General features: G+C 42.5%; 1 protein-coding gene across 1 annotated transcript; it reads left to right on the plus strand.

Annotated features, from left to right (window-relative positions):
* Nucleotides 1-2797: 2797 nt before the first annotated feature.
* Nucleotides 2798-11064, plus strand: POLR2M (polymerase (RNA) II (DNA directed) polypeptide M). The gene is made up of 4 exons (XM_010836810.1): nt 2798-3061; nt 4837-5484; nt 8437-8641; nt 9668-11064. Exons 1-4 carry the CDS (start codon nt 2949-2951, stop codon nt 9812-9814), a joined length of 1113 nt encoding a protein of 370 aa, XP_010835112.1. The 5' UTR covers nt 2798-2948; the 3' UTR covers nt 9815-11064.
* The last annotated feature ends 4994 nt before the right edge of the window (nt 11065-16058 follow it).

The following is a 16058-nucleotide window of genomic DNA, read 5'->3' on the forward strand; positions in this document are numbered from 1 at the left end:
GTTCTCTAAAGGTCTTCAGCTGATTGATGAGGCCCACGCACATTTTAGGGGGTGATTGGATTTACTCAAAGTCCAATGATTTGAATGTTAATCTCAGCCAAAAAATAACTTCACTGAAACATGTAGAATAATGTTAGACAAATTTATTCACTTGTGGGGCTTCTCTGATGACTCATGGTGAAGAATCTACCTGCCCATGCAGGAAACACGGGTTTGATTCCTGATCTGGGAAGCTCCCATATGCTGTGGAGCAACTAAGCCCATGCACCACAACTTTTGAGCCTGGGCTCTAGAACCACAGCTACTGAGCCTACGTGTCACGATCACTGAATGCTGCGAGCCCTGGAGCCCATGTTTGGCAACAAGAGAAGCCACTGCAATGAGAAGCCCACACACTGCAACTAGAGAGCAGCCCCTGCTCGCAGCAACTACAGAGAAGCCTGAGCAGCAAAGACCCAGTACAGCCAAAAATAAATAAATAAAAATTGAAAAAAAAATCTCTTCACTTGCTAAGCCTCTTGGTTACTGATTAAAGAACTAGATAGTTGGTGCACCCGTTGTGAGGAATTCAGATTTGTATTATAGTAACTTGAAATCCTAAACTATGTTGTGTAAAAGATTCTATCCCATACCACTGAGAATATTTTCACAAAAATTATGGTCAACGTTTATATTAAAAGCTTAAGATCTGCAATATATAAAGGGTATTTCATTAAGAAGGTGAATATGAGGGAAAGACAGGGAAAAAATTATGAGAGGGAGATTTATCAATTAGTATCTGCTACCTGCTGGGAGGGATTGGGGGCAGGAGGAAAAGGGGACGACAGAGGATGAGATGGCTGGATGGCATCACCGACTTGATGGACGTTAAGTCTGAGTGAACTCTGGGAGTTGGTGATGGACAGGGAGGCCTGACGTGCTGCGATTCATGGGGTTGCAAAGAGTCAGACACGACTGAGCGACTGAACTGAACTGAACTGACCTGCTTTAAGGGATACAGAAAAGCACAAATACAGCTCCTTAACAGAATTCCCTGACTTCACAGTTTGTTAGAAATCACCATGCACAACACACCTTGAGAAGCACGGTATGTTCTAAGCACTATAGTTATGCTCAGAGAGCAATTTGGGTTGGAATAATCTAGGAAGGCTCAGGGAGGAGGTGAGACTTGAACTAAGATTTCTAATGGACTAGGGGAAAAGGGACAGCCTTCCACAGAAGGAAAACAGCTGGGGGCAAAATTCTGAGACTTGAGAGAAAGTATCCTTGCTTGGAGGGTGCCTGTGGCCCAGGTCTGAAGAAAGGGTTTACTATCACCTGGGTAGGGGAATGGGGGTGAGGAGGTGGGGAGGGAATAAAGGCCTTCAGGTCCCGTCCAGGAACAGAGGGAGAAGGCTAGAGTAAGGAAGGCCTTGGGGGAGCTTGCCACAGGACAGATACCTGACAAGGGCCTTACGTAAGTATTTCTCATTTAGAAAGATATGGAGCAGGTTACTGAAATCCTTGTTTCAAAGCAGAGTTTATGTTGAGACTTTTGATACGTTAAACTGATTAGAATGGACTAGATAGCAAGGATACAGAAACAATTTCAGCTGTACTTCCTGAAGTAGCCTCATATTTTATCTAGAGCTTCCCTCTGGGAGGGAATTGTTTGTTTGTTACAGCACCTCACAAAGCACTAGCAAATGTAAATTTTCCGTATCACAGAAGGGAGAGACTGGGGTTGGAGGTTATAGGGTCTTTCAAACCTCACAACTGATGTCTGACTATAGCACGCTTCCTACTTTTTTCTTTGGGATCCAGCTCTCTTACCTGAACTATAGAGAAGAGTTAGGTGTTACATCGGAGAGTTAGCAGTTACACTGCTTTCCTCAACAGCCTAAAAAACTTTCTTGCTCTTTGGAAGATTTTTGAATTGGGGTGGCAGAAAGACAACCCGGACATTTGTGTCTAAAACCTATGTTCTCACTAGTTTTGTACCCTGGGAAAACTTCAGCTTTTGTGCCTTTGTTTTTCTAAGGGCAAAACGGGTAATTGTGAAAAAGAGGTTCTCCGTTTGCTTGTGCAGCACCTCCCACTATCATCACCTCTTGTGGGTCTCTGAAATCGTGTGTGTGTATGTGTGTGTTGGGGAGATGCATTTTGTATTGTTACAAGGACTCACTCAGGAGTGTGTGTGTTGGGGCGGGGTGGCGGGGGTGCGTTTTGTATTGTTAGGAGGATTCAGGAATGCCAAACAAACTAGAGGGCAGAAACCCAGACATCAAATAGACACCACACTTGCAATACCTGAGGCAGTCCTGAAAACGAGGGAAAGTCTTGCTTCAAATGCCACAGAGCCGCCTTAAGAAACGCTGATGGTTCTGAATGATCCTTCCAACATTAATGTTTGAGGTCTTCACTAAACCCAGAACTAGGAAGGCCACGCCATAGGCCAGGGCTTCACATGCCGGGTACATACCCCAACTTCACTAATGGTTAACCAACTCATCACTCATGTTTCCACGTGTCTTTCACTTCTTGGTTATTCCTTCCTTGGTGCCCATAGCCGTCTTACAATTCTTCCATTTGTTACTTGATTAATGTCTGCTCTCCTCCCGCACTGAGTAGACTCCTTAAGGGCAGGGCCCCAGGAACTCACTTTTTCTGAATACTCAAGCCGAGACCCAAGGCACAGGTGAAGAACATGCAACTAGAAAGCGCGCCCCGCCGGCGCGTGACGTCACCCTGCTATTCCCGCCCCGGCCGCCACTCCCTCAACTCTGTCCCTGTTTGTTTCCGGCGTTTCAATAAAGCTCGATTCGGCTAGAAGAAGACCTGTTCTTCCGGGAAAATGGCGACTCCCGCTCGTTCGCCGGAGTCCCCGCCGGCCGCGGATCTGGCGCCAGCTACGGGGGCTGCCGAGGACGCCGAGTGCCCACCGCCTCGCCAGCCTCAGCTCCCGCAGAATGTCCTCGCTGCCCCGCGGCTTCGAGCCCCAAACTCCCGAGGACTTGGGGCAGCGGAGTTTGGCGGAGCTACGGGAAATGTTGAAGCGCCAGGAGAGACTTTTGCGCAACGTGTAAGCTTGGGTCCCGCGAGGTCACCGCAGGGTTCCTCGGGTTCGGCACCCTGGGACGCGCCCCTCCCCGCCCCCATCCCGATCTCTTTCCTGGAAGGTCACCTTGTCTTAGGTCCGTGTCAGGCCCGCGGGCTAGTGGCCGGCCTACAGTCACAGAGCTACCGCGTACGGCCCGGGCGCCGGGCGCCTGTGTTTCTAGCTCTCCAGCGTTTCGGCTCCTCATCAGCTCCTCGTTGATTTTATTTACTCAGTGCCTGTGTCGGCCCTCCAAGGGGAGGGTCTGTATCCCAAATCCTTTCGCTCCCATTACCCCAAATAGTGCCCCAAACACCTAGTCAGTTTCGTCTCTAGATCCCATTTTTTTACAGGAACTGTAGGAAATGGGAAGAGTAAGGTAGAAGAGTCGGACACGACTGAGCGACTGATCTGATCTGATCTGAGGGTAAAAGAGTGACTTATTAGGCAAAGTAAGTTTGATTAACACTTAGCTGTTAGACTTCATGGATTTTAGCAGAGGATCGGTGTAACAATAATGATTTTTTAGGAAGCTTATTTTAGCAGGTTGGTGCAGGATAGTTTGAAGGAATAAGAGGTAGAAGGGACTAGGAGGTATTTTCAGAGAAGTTCCCCAATAAGGGGATTCTAAGAAAGTGAACTGGAAGGGTAGCTGTGGGCCTGGGGAGACTAGATCAGGCTTAGGATCATTTGAATATGTGGTTGACAGAGATGGCTGAAGTTTCCAACCTGTATGGAGCACCATTAATAAAAGTAGGAAAGCTGGAGGAGGGTAATAGTCTGAGATTGATTTTACTTACTGGAGCTGAGTTAATGGAAAAGTTAATTATATTTGATTAAAAGTTGGAGAAGTGGTCATGAGGCTGGAGAAAGAAGAGAACGTTGGGAAAATACAGACATCTCAACTGGGAGGAATGTTAATAGAACTGGGAGGAATGTTAATAGAATTGGGAGAATCAATGTAGTGTCATAAAGAATAGAGGGTGTGAGCTGTAACCTTCCGTGCACATTTATTGTTTGGCTAAAGAAAAGGAAATCAGAAAAGGAACCTTTGCCACTTAGCCAAAGTGGCAAATGATCACGTGGGGACTTCCTGGTAGAGAACTATTTTGACTGTGAGAATGAGTGAGTTAACTTTTTAGTCTCAGGACCGCTTTAACTCTGAAGACTTACTGAACACCTTGAAGAGCTCTTGTCGTATGTGTTTTATATCGACTGGTAGTTATTGTCTTAGGAGTTACAAGTGAGAATCTTTAAAACACAAGAATACAAAAACACACGCATTCTATTAGCCATCAGAACAATGCTATCATCCATATCATGTGGCCTCTGGAAAACTCCCCTGCACTCATGGTAAGAAAATGAGAGTGAAAATGACAAATAGTACCTTAGTTATTATAAATAGTTTTGACCTTGCAGATCCATCCACCTCCCCTCACCAGGAAGGTCTTGGAAATCACACTTTTAAAAACTGATTTGGGGCGTGTCTTATATTAATATCATGCTTAAAATACTTTTGCAGAAATTCTAATTGTTAATAGATGAGACAAACGAGACACAGTCCCTAATCATCCTGTAGTCCCTTGTTTTGAGCGGTATTTGGGTAATGATTCTCTTATTTCATCCCTGTTTTGGGGCAGCTGGAAATCAGTTTTTTGACTTAAAGGTCGATTTTTCTCCCTTTGAGAATACTGCTTTGTGTATCTCAAGTTTAAAAACATGGCTCTATGTAACGTACACCTATTCTTTTCCTTTTGTAGAAAATTCATTTGCAAATTGCCCGACAAAGGTAAAAAGATCTCAGACGCTGTCACCAAACTGAAAGCTGCCATCGCAGAACGTGAAGAAGTTAGAGGAAGAAGTGAACTCTTTTATCCTGTTAGCTTAGACTGTAAGGAGAGGCAAAAAGTGATTGCAGTTGTTGATGGGGACAGAGATAAGGCCCAGAATTCTGACCAGATACTTGACACTTCATCACCCGTTCCTGGCTGTTCCTCTGTAGCTAACATCACATCATCTCAGACAACCTCACGACAACAGGGACTGGCACATCCAACTCGAGGAGGTGATGCTGAGGCAGCTGAGGCTGAACACACAGTGAGCGAGCACCCAACTTCTACCAGCGGAGCCCCAGCGCCTTCCTCATCTCAAGCTAGTGAGGGTCTCCCTCAGCATTGTGCCTTAGGTCAAGTGGAGGATCATCCTGGCAGCTCAGACAACCTGTTCATTGATAGATTACAAAGGATCACAATTGCGGATCCGACTGAACACCACTCAGAAGGAAACCAGAATCCTGAGAACTTGGCCGGCCTTTGGAGTGGGCCGCAGAAGAAGCCTCATTACATGGAAGTGCTGGAAATGCGAGCCAAAAATCCCATGCCCCCGCCACATAAATTTAAAACCAATGTGTAAGTACCATCGGAAACAGGCTTGTCACAGGAGCATTATATTTGTTAAACTCCAAAAACTGGGAGACTGCGTTAAGTTCAGTGAACTTGGTGTGAGAACTGCTTGTACTTGGGAATGAGCGTATTGTAGAAGCAGTAAAACAAACATGGCTGGAGTGGAGGATTCCTGCTGGAAAATGCTTTCTTTTTTTTCGCCAAGTAATTGAAAAGGTTTTCAGTAGCAGATGGAGCATTAAACTTCAGGATACTTAGGCAAAATTTTATATAAAACATAGAATTAGAGAATTTATTATAATTGTTTCCAGAACCATATTCTTGTACATAGCTCCTCCTCTAACCAGACTATAAGCTAAGAGGAAAACAATTGTAGGAACCGACGGCCTTTCTCAGTAAAAAATATTTGTGTGCTCGCTGTATGTAACAGCAGGTGCTGTGACGACATGAGAGTAAAGATTCTGTTCCTCATAGAGTTTAGGGTCTAGATGAGGACTCGAGGCTTACACACTTGGAAGAACGTTAAAGTATATAATCATTTCAGGAGGAAGGGAGCTGAGAAAGGGTTAACAAAGCAAAACAAGTTTGGGCAGGAGGGGCAAGTGAACTGTACTTCTAAGTTCCTTGTCATAGGTGTTTCTGAGATCTTCAGAAAAAAATCTCTTCAAAAAGAGTTTTATTTATTTATGTGCAGTTATAACATTCAAATCAGGGAGTAGTTTTATAAGACATTAATATCAGATACAGGGAGCTTCCCTGGTGACTCAGTGGTAAAGAATCCACCTGCCAATGCAGGAGACGCAGGTTCGGTCCCTGGGTCAGGAAGATCCCCTAAAGAAGGAAATGGCAACCCATTCCAGTATTCTTGCCTGGGAAATCTGATGAACACAGGAGCCTGGCAGGCTAGGGTCCATGTGGTTGCAAAGCGTCTGACACCAACAACAGATACAAAGTTTAACCACTACTGCTTTTCTTTGAAAAACTGAAAGCTTGTAGTTACAAGTACCTAAACCAATTTTTTTAAATTATTATTATAGAGACTTTAAAGTTCAATTGTATCTCACTATTCATTTTTTTAAACCTCAAAACTATTTGTTCTGCATAGAAAACCAGAACAAATAGTTTTGAGTAGAAAACCAGCAGAGAAGGCAATGGCACCCCACTCCAGTACTCTTGCCTGGAAAATCCCATGGGTGAAGGAGCCTGGAAGGCTGCAGTCCATGGGGTCGCTGAGGGTCGGACACAACTGAGCGACTTCACTTCCACTTTTCACTTTCATGCATTGGAGAAGGACATGGCAACCCACTCTAGTGTTCTTGCCTGGAGAATCCCAGGGACGGGGGAGCCTGGTGGGCTGCCGTCTCTGGGATCACAGAGTCGGACACAACTGAAGTGGCTTAGCAGCAGCAGAAAACCAAAATTAATTTTTAGTTAGGAATAAAAAGTAATCTTTGATTAAGTAATTACTCATCTTGTGTGTGGTGAGGTATCTTTCCTCACTTCGAGGGAGGCAGAAAACCAAAAGCATCATTTAGTCAATACGTACAACAGAGAATACATTGACCCTGATTCTGTACTGTGGTCCTTTAGCTGGAAGTGGGAGTAGAGGAAGGGAATATCCGTGAAGGTTCCCAAGGGAAGTTTGTGAGCCATAGAGACAGGTGCACTCATCAGAAGAGGCTGGGCTTTGGGGAGCCAGGCGGTAGACAGTTGGAAGTGGCAGGGGATGCAGGTGTCCCTTGGCCGCCTCTTGCATGCTCTTCTGGCTCTTCTGATGCAGGAGGCTGTCTCTCATCTCTTCTAGCCCTAGTCTACCCAGAACTTCAGATTTGCAGAGTCAGTTACCTGTGAAACCCGGCCACGTGGGGGTGATCTGTGCCCCTAAGGTTTGTCCTGTACAAAGTAGAACTCACTTCTTCCCAGACTACTTTGTCCCATGTTCCCTAAGCCAGTAGTGCCAGCACCTTCTTTCTTCCCCTCCTTTCCATCTCTGCCAGCCATGGGAGCTGACAGTGTATTTCCTGGACCTTCGTCTCTAATCATCCTTATGTTCATCTTTTCTCCTGTCAAAGTGAAGATGCTCATCACTGTCCTGGCCTAGTCTTAACTCTACCAGTCCATCCTGTCCACTGCTGCCAGAATTTGTAGAAGACAAACCTGAACCTGTTAGCAGACTAGAGCCTTCCACGTGCCTGCACCCAGCCTGCTGCCCCAGCCTTTTCTGTACTCTCCAGCTCCCATGCTTCCTGTGAGCTGCAGCCCTGTCAGTCCTTACTCTCTGGTGAAATGCCATCAGAGATCCTATCATTTACATGTTGAATCCATATTATTCCAAGACTCCTCAGATTGCACTCTTGTTGAAGTGTTTCTGCCAGCCATCCTGTCTCCCATTACAACAGGCCATTCCCTTGTCTGTGTTCCAGTGGGCCTGTGCCATAGTACCCATGATATTACATCACGCTGAAACTGTTCACAAGTTTAATTCCCTCTGCTAGACAGTAAGCCCCTTCACAGGTATTTTTGAATGAGAATAGGCTTCTAGCTCGAGGATAAGCTTTTTGGGGGGCTTCCTAGGTGGCTCAGTGGTAAAGAGTCCACCTGCCAATGCGGGAGACGTGGGAGATGAGGGTTCGATCCCTGGGTGGGGAAGAGCCCCTGGAGGAGGAAATGACCACCCACTCTAGTATTTGGGGAGAGAGGGGAAAGGCAATGAGTCTAGCTATCTGTTAGAGGAATGCATTGTCAAATTACTCGCCAAAAAAGGTGCCAATTTAAATATTTGTTTTTGAGGTAAATATATTTAAAAAGAACGTTTTATCTATGCATGTAAATAGTGGTAAAGGCCTTACTGTTACCTTTGTAGAACAGTTAGCTGCCAAGGTTAAAGGCCACTTTTGTTGAATGCTACAAATGTGTGTCTGTGAAAAGGTGGTGTAACATAAGGGTTGCTTCCTGCAGATTACCTTCACAGCCCCGTGATTCATCGAGTGCTTGTCAGAGGAGAGGGTCTCCCATCTCCTCAGAGGAGAGGCGGCGCAGGGACAGGAAGCATCTTGATGATATCACAGCGGCCCGGCTTCTGCCGCTGCACCACCTGCCAACCCAGCTGCTCTCCATAGAGGAGTCGCTGGCACTTCAGAGACAGCAGAAGCAGAGTTATGAGGTATTTAGAGCATGGCTTTTTCCTGCCTGCATGTTGTACGCTGCTTACGTGAGTCAGAATTTACTCTAGGCCTTCGATTTTCACAAAAGCTAGGTTGGCATGGATTTTCAAGGCACCGTTTTTAAAAGCCAGTTTTCGTCCTCAGCTCATTCAAGTGATTGCCTGGCTGTAACTAAGCATCGAGGAATCGTTTCTTACCTTGTTTGACCCTAAATGCCTGTCTGAAGGTATTTTTAGGTTGAATTAAACCGTTCAGTTTGGGGTTGGTTTCCTGGCAGAGCATTAATAACTCCACTTCAGTCCCACCTACCTGCACTACCCATGGCCTGAAGGAGGGACATAAATGAGTTCGAGTGGGTTGGGGGCAGCCTGAGAAAAGTGAGCCAGATGAGGAATGAGCATTGCGGCTTGCCAGTCAGTCAGTGACACCGTCACTGGGCGTTTGCAAGCACATTGCCACTGTTTAAGATTTACTTAGGCTTTTTATTGCATAGTAATTTTCATGGGAGTTAATTTGGAGAGGGATAATCAGTTTTTAGTATTCTTTGATTTTTCACTGTGGCACTGAAATGTCACTCTCGAGCCTAGAAGCCATGATCTAATCTAGGAAAGAAGACTCTTCCAGTTGGAGGGCCAGGACAGCATTGGTGGTTTTTAACATTTGATGGCTTAAATTGTTCTTCAGGGTTGTCTATACACATGCACATGCCCACATGCTTGAAAATATTTTCCTGTGTGTAACTGTCGCAGTGCCAAGCTGATTGCTCAGCTTCTCTTATAGGAGTTGGATATTTCAGTGCACATTGTTTATCAGTGGAAGTGTGTCAGCACCGCTGTAGCAGGCTGGTAGCTCTCTCCAGCTCAGCCCTGTGATGTCTGTGCCTCATTCTCTCAGATGGCAGTAGAGAACCCAGAAATAAAGGGGCATGCCATTCTAGTGAAACCGGTTCTGTTCCAGTGACTTCCCACTGAAAAATTGTAGGGAAAAGGTATGAATGTCTAACTTTTTGCTTTTTTGTCTTAAAGGAGATACAAGCCAAGCTCGCAGCACAGAAGCTAGCTGAAAGACTAAATATTAAAATGCAGAGCTATAATCCAGAAGGGGAGTCTTCAAGGAAATACCGAGAAGTAAGGGATGAAGATGATGATCAGTCCTCCGAGGATGAATTCTGAAGATGGATGTTCAGATTATCTCCTAAATCTCTGCCTGTTGAGATCTCATTATCTTACATCAGAGTGCCTAACAAGTATCAAGATCAGTGTCAGACATTGTTGAGAGAAAGAATTTTGTAAAGTTACACTAAGGAAACTATAAAAAGAGCCCACTTTCAGATGATAACTTTCATGTGCTTGAAAAGTTGAATATTTGAATATTGTGTTTAATGACACTATATTAAATTTTGGCAGTATGTCCTGTGTTGGTCTGATATTTTAGTATATAGTAAGCACATTTTTTTCTCTAAGCCAAATGAAAGCAGGTGATTAAACTGCTTTTTTCTTTATACTTACCTCTACCAAATAATGTTTATTACATGTCTTAGTGAATTATTTAGTTTCCCAGGCATCACCTAAAATGAATTATGAAGATATAATTCCCTCTTTTTTTGAAGAACAAAGGGAGAAGTCTAGAGAATTTTGTGCATGTTTGCATGGGGGCTGTTACAGTATTGGACATTAAATACCAAGGAAGACACTCAAAGAAAATGCTTAAATATTTGTTTCTTTCTGTCTTCCCTTAGGAAATATGTTTTCTTTCTTCTCATAAGGAATATGCGGTACTGTTAGTTAATTCTAGAGGGTGGGTGGTCTTTCTAGATGACCAGATTTGCCTGGTCATGGAGTAACATGAGGAACAGGAAAAGTCTTAAGGTGATTGATGTTTGTGAAGGGAATAGCTGTTGGTGGTGGTTTAGTTGCTCAGTTGTGTCCAGCTTTTGCGACCCCATGGACTGTAGCCTACCAGGGTCCTCTGCCCGTGGGATTTTCCAGGCAAGATTACTGGAGTGGGTTGCCATTTCCTTCTCCAGGGGATCCTTCTGACCCAGGAATTGAACCTGTGGCTCCTGCATCACCTGCATTGCAAGCAGATTCTTTACTGCTGAGCTACTGGAGAAGCCCTATCTGTTGTTAGGCTTGGCCTGACTTGACTTCGTTGTTCTAGCAGATGATAGGTTCAATTTGATAAGAGAACCAAAAAAGTTTCTGAAGCTACAATTGGTTTGTTATCAATATATATTGCTTCCCTGCCCCCTCCAAAAGAGACTTACGTAGGCTGCAGAAACCTCAATTTCATGTATGATTTCAAAGGATTATATGGTTGTCTCCAGAGAAATTAACACATATGTTGCCACAGTTTTGTTTAACATGTTGGTGCCTTTAAGCAGTGTTGAAAGAATAAAATATTAATTAGAGCAACCTGAAAATGCTAATGGTGATGTTTTACTGCTGGTTAATTAAATGTAACAACTTTGAAGGAGGCTTTGCATATATGAAATATGAATTAGAATACATTTAGGCAGATATAGGTGTGGTAGGAAGGGCTCAGTTCTGTGTCCTGTCCTTTTGGGAGTAACTTTATCGCCCTTTTGCTTTCCTCCCCTCATCAAGCAAATATAGGAATATCCTGCACAGTTTTGTTATTTTTAGTTTTTAAAACTAATCATAAATGATTTCACATCCTAAAGTTATTTGATGCTCCTTCTTTATTAAAATAGTCATTCAGTTATGTCTGACTCTTTGTGACCTCGAGGACTGTAGCCCGCCAGGCTCCTCTGTCCATGAAATCCTCCAGGCAAGAATACTGGCAAGGGTTGCCATTTCCTTCTCCAGGGGATATTTCCAACCCAGGGATTGAACCCAGGTCTCCTGCATTGCAGGCAGGTTCTTTACTGTCTGAGTCACCAGAATAAATAAACGTTGTTCCTGGAAAACCTGATCATGGAAGGGCTCCCATGCCATACATGCAGTCCCCTGTAATCCCACCCAGAGAAGGCTTCTGTTAATATTTGGGTACAAGGACATATGCATACTTTTCTATGCATAGCTATACATTTATATTTTCAATAATGCAGTCATACGCTGGTTAACATTCTGCTCTATACACTGTTAACATTTCCACATACTAAATATTTCACATTTTAGATAGCTGCAGAATATTCCATTTTATGGGTGTGCCGTAACTTTGAACATTTTGCTTCACGATGTGTTCATTATAATGCAAATTGGAATGATACAATCAACATCTTATGTCACATCTGTAAAAAGTGACTTATTTCCAAATGGTACCTTTCTAGAAGGAATTGCTAGGTGAAAGTAAATTTTTGAGACTTGATATCCATCACTCGCCACAAAGGCTGTTTTCCTTAATGTTCCCACTAGCAATATATTAAACTATCAGAATTGCAAGTTGCAATTCAAAATATTTGCCAATAATTCCAGAAAAGGGCTTCCTTTAAAATGTGTTTCTTTGATTATAAATGACGATTTGAGAGTCTTGTCATGTTTATTGACCATTTTCATTCATTGTTTTGAGCATTGCTTCTTCATATCTTCCCTATATTCTCTTGGCGAGTTTGCCAATTTTATTGGTTTATAAGTTACTTTGTGAATTAAGATGTCTTTTTGTCATGTGTTATTACCGTTTTCAACATGTGACTTGCCTTCTAATATAGTTGGTGGTGTTTCTGTGTAGAAGTTGTTTTCTTAGCGTCTGCCTTTTGCAGGTGTGCTGTGTGTATGAGTGTGTGCTCAGCTGTGTCCAGCTCTTTGTGACTCCATGAACTGCAGCCCGCCAGGCTGCTCCACCCCTTGGATTTCCCCGGAAAGAATAGTGGAGTGGGTTTCCATTTCCTACTCCAGGGCATTTTCCTGACCCAGGGATCGGACCTGAGTCTCCTGTCTCTTGTGTTGGTGGGTGGATTCTGTACCAGTAGTGCCACCTCGGAAGCCCATGCAGGTGTGCTAGGGCGTGCTTTCCCTACCCCAAGGATGGGTACAGATTGATCCTTATTTTCTTGTGGTACTTTAAAAAATTTCACTTTTATACTTACCTTTAATTAAGAAGGAAATTTTTAATCCATCTCAAACTTGGGAATATTGTATGAGGTGAGATTTAGTTTTTTAAAAATTTGCATTGTACTGGTATAGAATACTAAATTCCTGTGTATCTTTTGTGTCTTGGACCTGGGCCTTCTAGTTTTTCCACACTATTTAAATAAGTATAGTTCTAGTCAGTGGTATGTTTGGTAGTATGAGTTCTTTCTCATTCTTTTAAATTTTGTGAAATATACAAGAAGTACATAAAACAGGTGTGCAGTTTAATAGATGAAGCAAACAGCTATGTAATCACAAACCAGAGGCTCAAAAGCCACTGCCAGCACTCCAAAATCTCCCTGTGTGTTCCTTCCAGCTTCCCCTTTGTCCCCCAGAGGAAACTCCTAGCCTGACTTTATGGCAATACGTCTCTTTTAAAAAATGGTTTTACCTGTTATGTGTATAACAATATTGTTTTCCCTACTTTTGACTTAAAAAACTGGACTCACACTGCATGTTGTGTCTAGTGCCTTTCACTAAACACTTCCACAATGCACGCTGTGTGTCGGTGTGATTTACTCATTTTCATTACTGTGTGATATGCCGTTTCATTAGTGCCACTTTATTTTCCTGAGATGGGCACCTCTATGATGTTTTCAGTTCAGGGCTATTACAAGCAATGCTGCAGTGAACATGTTTGTGCACATAAACATTTCTGTAGGGCATTTACCTAGGAGTTTAACTGCTGGATTATGAGATAGGTATATCTGTAACATTTAATATCCTTCCCCTCATCCCTCACTGTGTATGAGAGCTCCAGATTGCCAGACTTTACTTTTAGCATGCGATTTTTTATACAGACATTCACTGTGCTTTTATTTTGCATTTCTCTAATTAGAAACAGCCTTTGAGCATCTTCCACATGTTTACTGGTCACTGGATTTCTTCTTTTGAAAAGAGCCCATTCAGAACCTGTCTCTGTTGTGTGTGTGTCCACCACCTTACTCACTGATTGTGTGTGTGTGTGTCCGCCACCTTACTCACTGATTGTATACATTCTTCGTACTAATGGTTATTGAGTTTGTTGTAAATATCCTCTCCTCTGGTTATTTTTCATTGTCTTCATGGTTTTTTGATGAATAAAAACTCTTCATTTTAATGACAAATATATCCATCTTTTATGTTTAGTGTACTTTGTATCTTTTCTTGAGGAATGTTTTCCTACCCTGAAGTCATGAAAATACTATCTTTAAAAATCTTTTCATTTAAATAATGCTTTTTAATTTTGCCTTTCTTACTGTCTTATGTTTGACTTCCTGTGGGAGGTACCTGTGACTGTGTGAGGAAGGGTCCTTCTGTGTAGCCACTCATCTGGCACTGTGCAGTGCCCTCCTGCCATGCAGTAAGCACCAGTCTATGCCATGCATAGATTATATTTCTGTGATCCACTCTGGGTCCTCTCCGTTTCTCCAGTCTAATATTATGCCACTTTATTTGTGATAGCTTTATGGTGTAAAGCCTGTCATCATGTTCGGGAGTAGCTTGACTGTTTTGGGGCCTTTGCATTTTAAATTTTATTTATTTGGAAAGAGAAACAAAGTAACTTATTTCCTTGTTTCTTTTTGCTTTTTGTAATTATTACCAAAAGATAATTTACAATTAGATCATTTTTAAATTTAAATTTTAGAACCAGCTTGCCATGTTACATAAAAGGAAGCAACATAGGGCAAATCTCACTGATAGCGCAAATCTCCATTCATTTTCGAAAAATGCTTGATATTCTGATATTTTTATTTCTGTATTTTGAGACTTAGGAGATCTGAACCTTTGCCATTCATAAACTAAATCACTCAACTAGGCCATTACTTTTAGTCTATACAAGTTAAATAGAAAATTCACAAGACTTTTTTATAGTGTTAATACCTAAAGTATTGTGTAGTTTTGCAAGAAAGAATTTTATAAAAAGATATCAAAGTTCAGTTTAAACCAGGAAAAATTAAGTGAGTCTGTAGTCATGAACTTTTACCTTCTATTTTCAAGGGATTATGTTAAGAGAAGAAAGTTAAGTGCTAAAGTTTGGGGCTTTACCTGCTCTGGGGAAGAGGTTAGGAGGATTAATCACATTATATAATAGTCATCTATAGGGTAATTTTCATTTTCATAGGACCTGGCTCTGATCCATATCACATTCTCTGGGGAGCCAGGAGCTGTTGAGTCAAGGGCGAGGTAGATACCTTGTGGGATTATCTCTGTTTCCTGTAACAGGGATGTTGAAGTCATTTGCTCAAGGGCACTCAGAGGCAGCCAAGAAAAGAACCCGGTGCTCAAAATTTCTGGGCGCTGGAGCACATGGCCTTGCACATGAATACCACAAATCAAGGTTATGTATGGGCTTTAAAAAGTGCTAATGCTAAGCAAGAGCTCAGGTTACGCTAGGGGTATTTGTCCTGTCTCTATGACTTAAACTACAAAAGAGATGTTTTCCTTCTGATAATTTTTGCATTGGAATGTTTTATGTTTAAGCATCTTATCACTGTGTGACCATTTTGGCCACTGATGGTATCTTGATCCTTTCCTCCTCTTTGGTAGTTGGTTCATAAACCTTTATCAAAGAAAAGATATGAGAGAAAATGACATCAGATATCATGGGCTTTATTTAGAGGACCAGGTAAACCTGGCAGGTGACCCTTTGCAGGCTTCATGACAATTTATAACACTAAAAGGAAGTAAAGTTGTTTAAAAAGAAAAGATTATGTCTTTGTGTAGGAGAAGTGGAGCGTGCCTATGCTAAATAAATGAGAGTTCCATATCCCGCTTTTATGAGGAGCCTATAGAGTCATCTACAAAATATGGCAAATGGCATTATTGACTAGCTGTATGACAGGGAGGGGAAACTCACAGCTATTATTTTAATTTCTGGCTAAAGTGAGGAAGCTTTGATACAGGGCTGATGAAATCAACCTCGTGTTGGATAATACTGAACTAGAGCCAGACCACAAATCAGAAGCGATTCTGAAAACACAGCATAAAAGCCTGAACAATTAAATATGATCTATTACTTCCCAGATGATTTTAGAAAACTTGGAATTAAAAAAAGGCCAAAAAGAGGCTAAGCCACTGGAATAGCATTAGATTATTAGATTTAGGATTTAAATGCCACTATTTCCTTTGAATCCAGTGGGAAGTTCTGTCCTCTCCTGACTATTTAGTCTGTAAGATGAGGTCACTGACCCCTTATCTAATGTATGGGGTATGTTTTGAGAGAACAAAATTTCAAAGTGTGGTCTTTATAGAATACTTTGAGGTCTAAAAGGGAGTCTATATGAAAACCTTATTGTAACGATGGTAACAATTATGACTGAAGTAGTTTAGGAGGTTCCTTTTG

The sequence above is a fragment of the Bison bison genome, unplaced genomic scaffold (assembly GCF_000754665.1).
Source record: "Bison bison bison isolate TAMUID 2011002044 unplaced genomic scaffold, Bison_UMD1.0 scf7180017864066, whole genome shotgun sequence".
Lineage (NCBI taxonomy): Eukaryota > Metazoa > Chordata > Mammalia > Artiodactyla > Bovidae > Bison > Bison bison.

What these genes read in the sequence shown, in the direction of transcription:
- POLR2M (XM_010836810.1), top strand. Translation starts at nt 2,949, where the DNA reads ATGTCCTCGCTGCCCCGCGGCTTCGAGCCCCAAACTCCCGAGGACTTG. An exon ending in GAGAGACTTTTGCGCAACGT is followed by an intron (nt 3,062 to 4,836) that starts GTAAGCTTGGGT and finishes TTCCTTTTGTAG; the next exon opens with AAAATTCATTTGCAAATTGC. An exon ending in CATAAATTTAAAACCAATGT is followed by an intron (nt 5,485 to 8,436) that starts GTAAGTACCATC and finishes TGCTTCCTGCAG; the next exon opens with ATTACCTTCACAGCCCCGTG.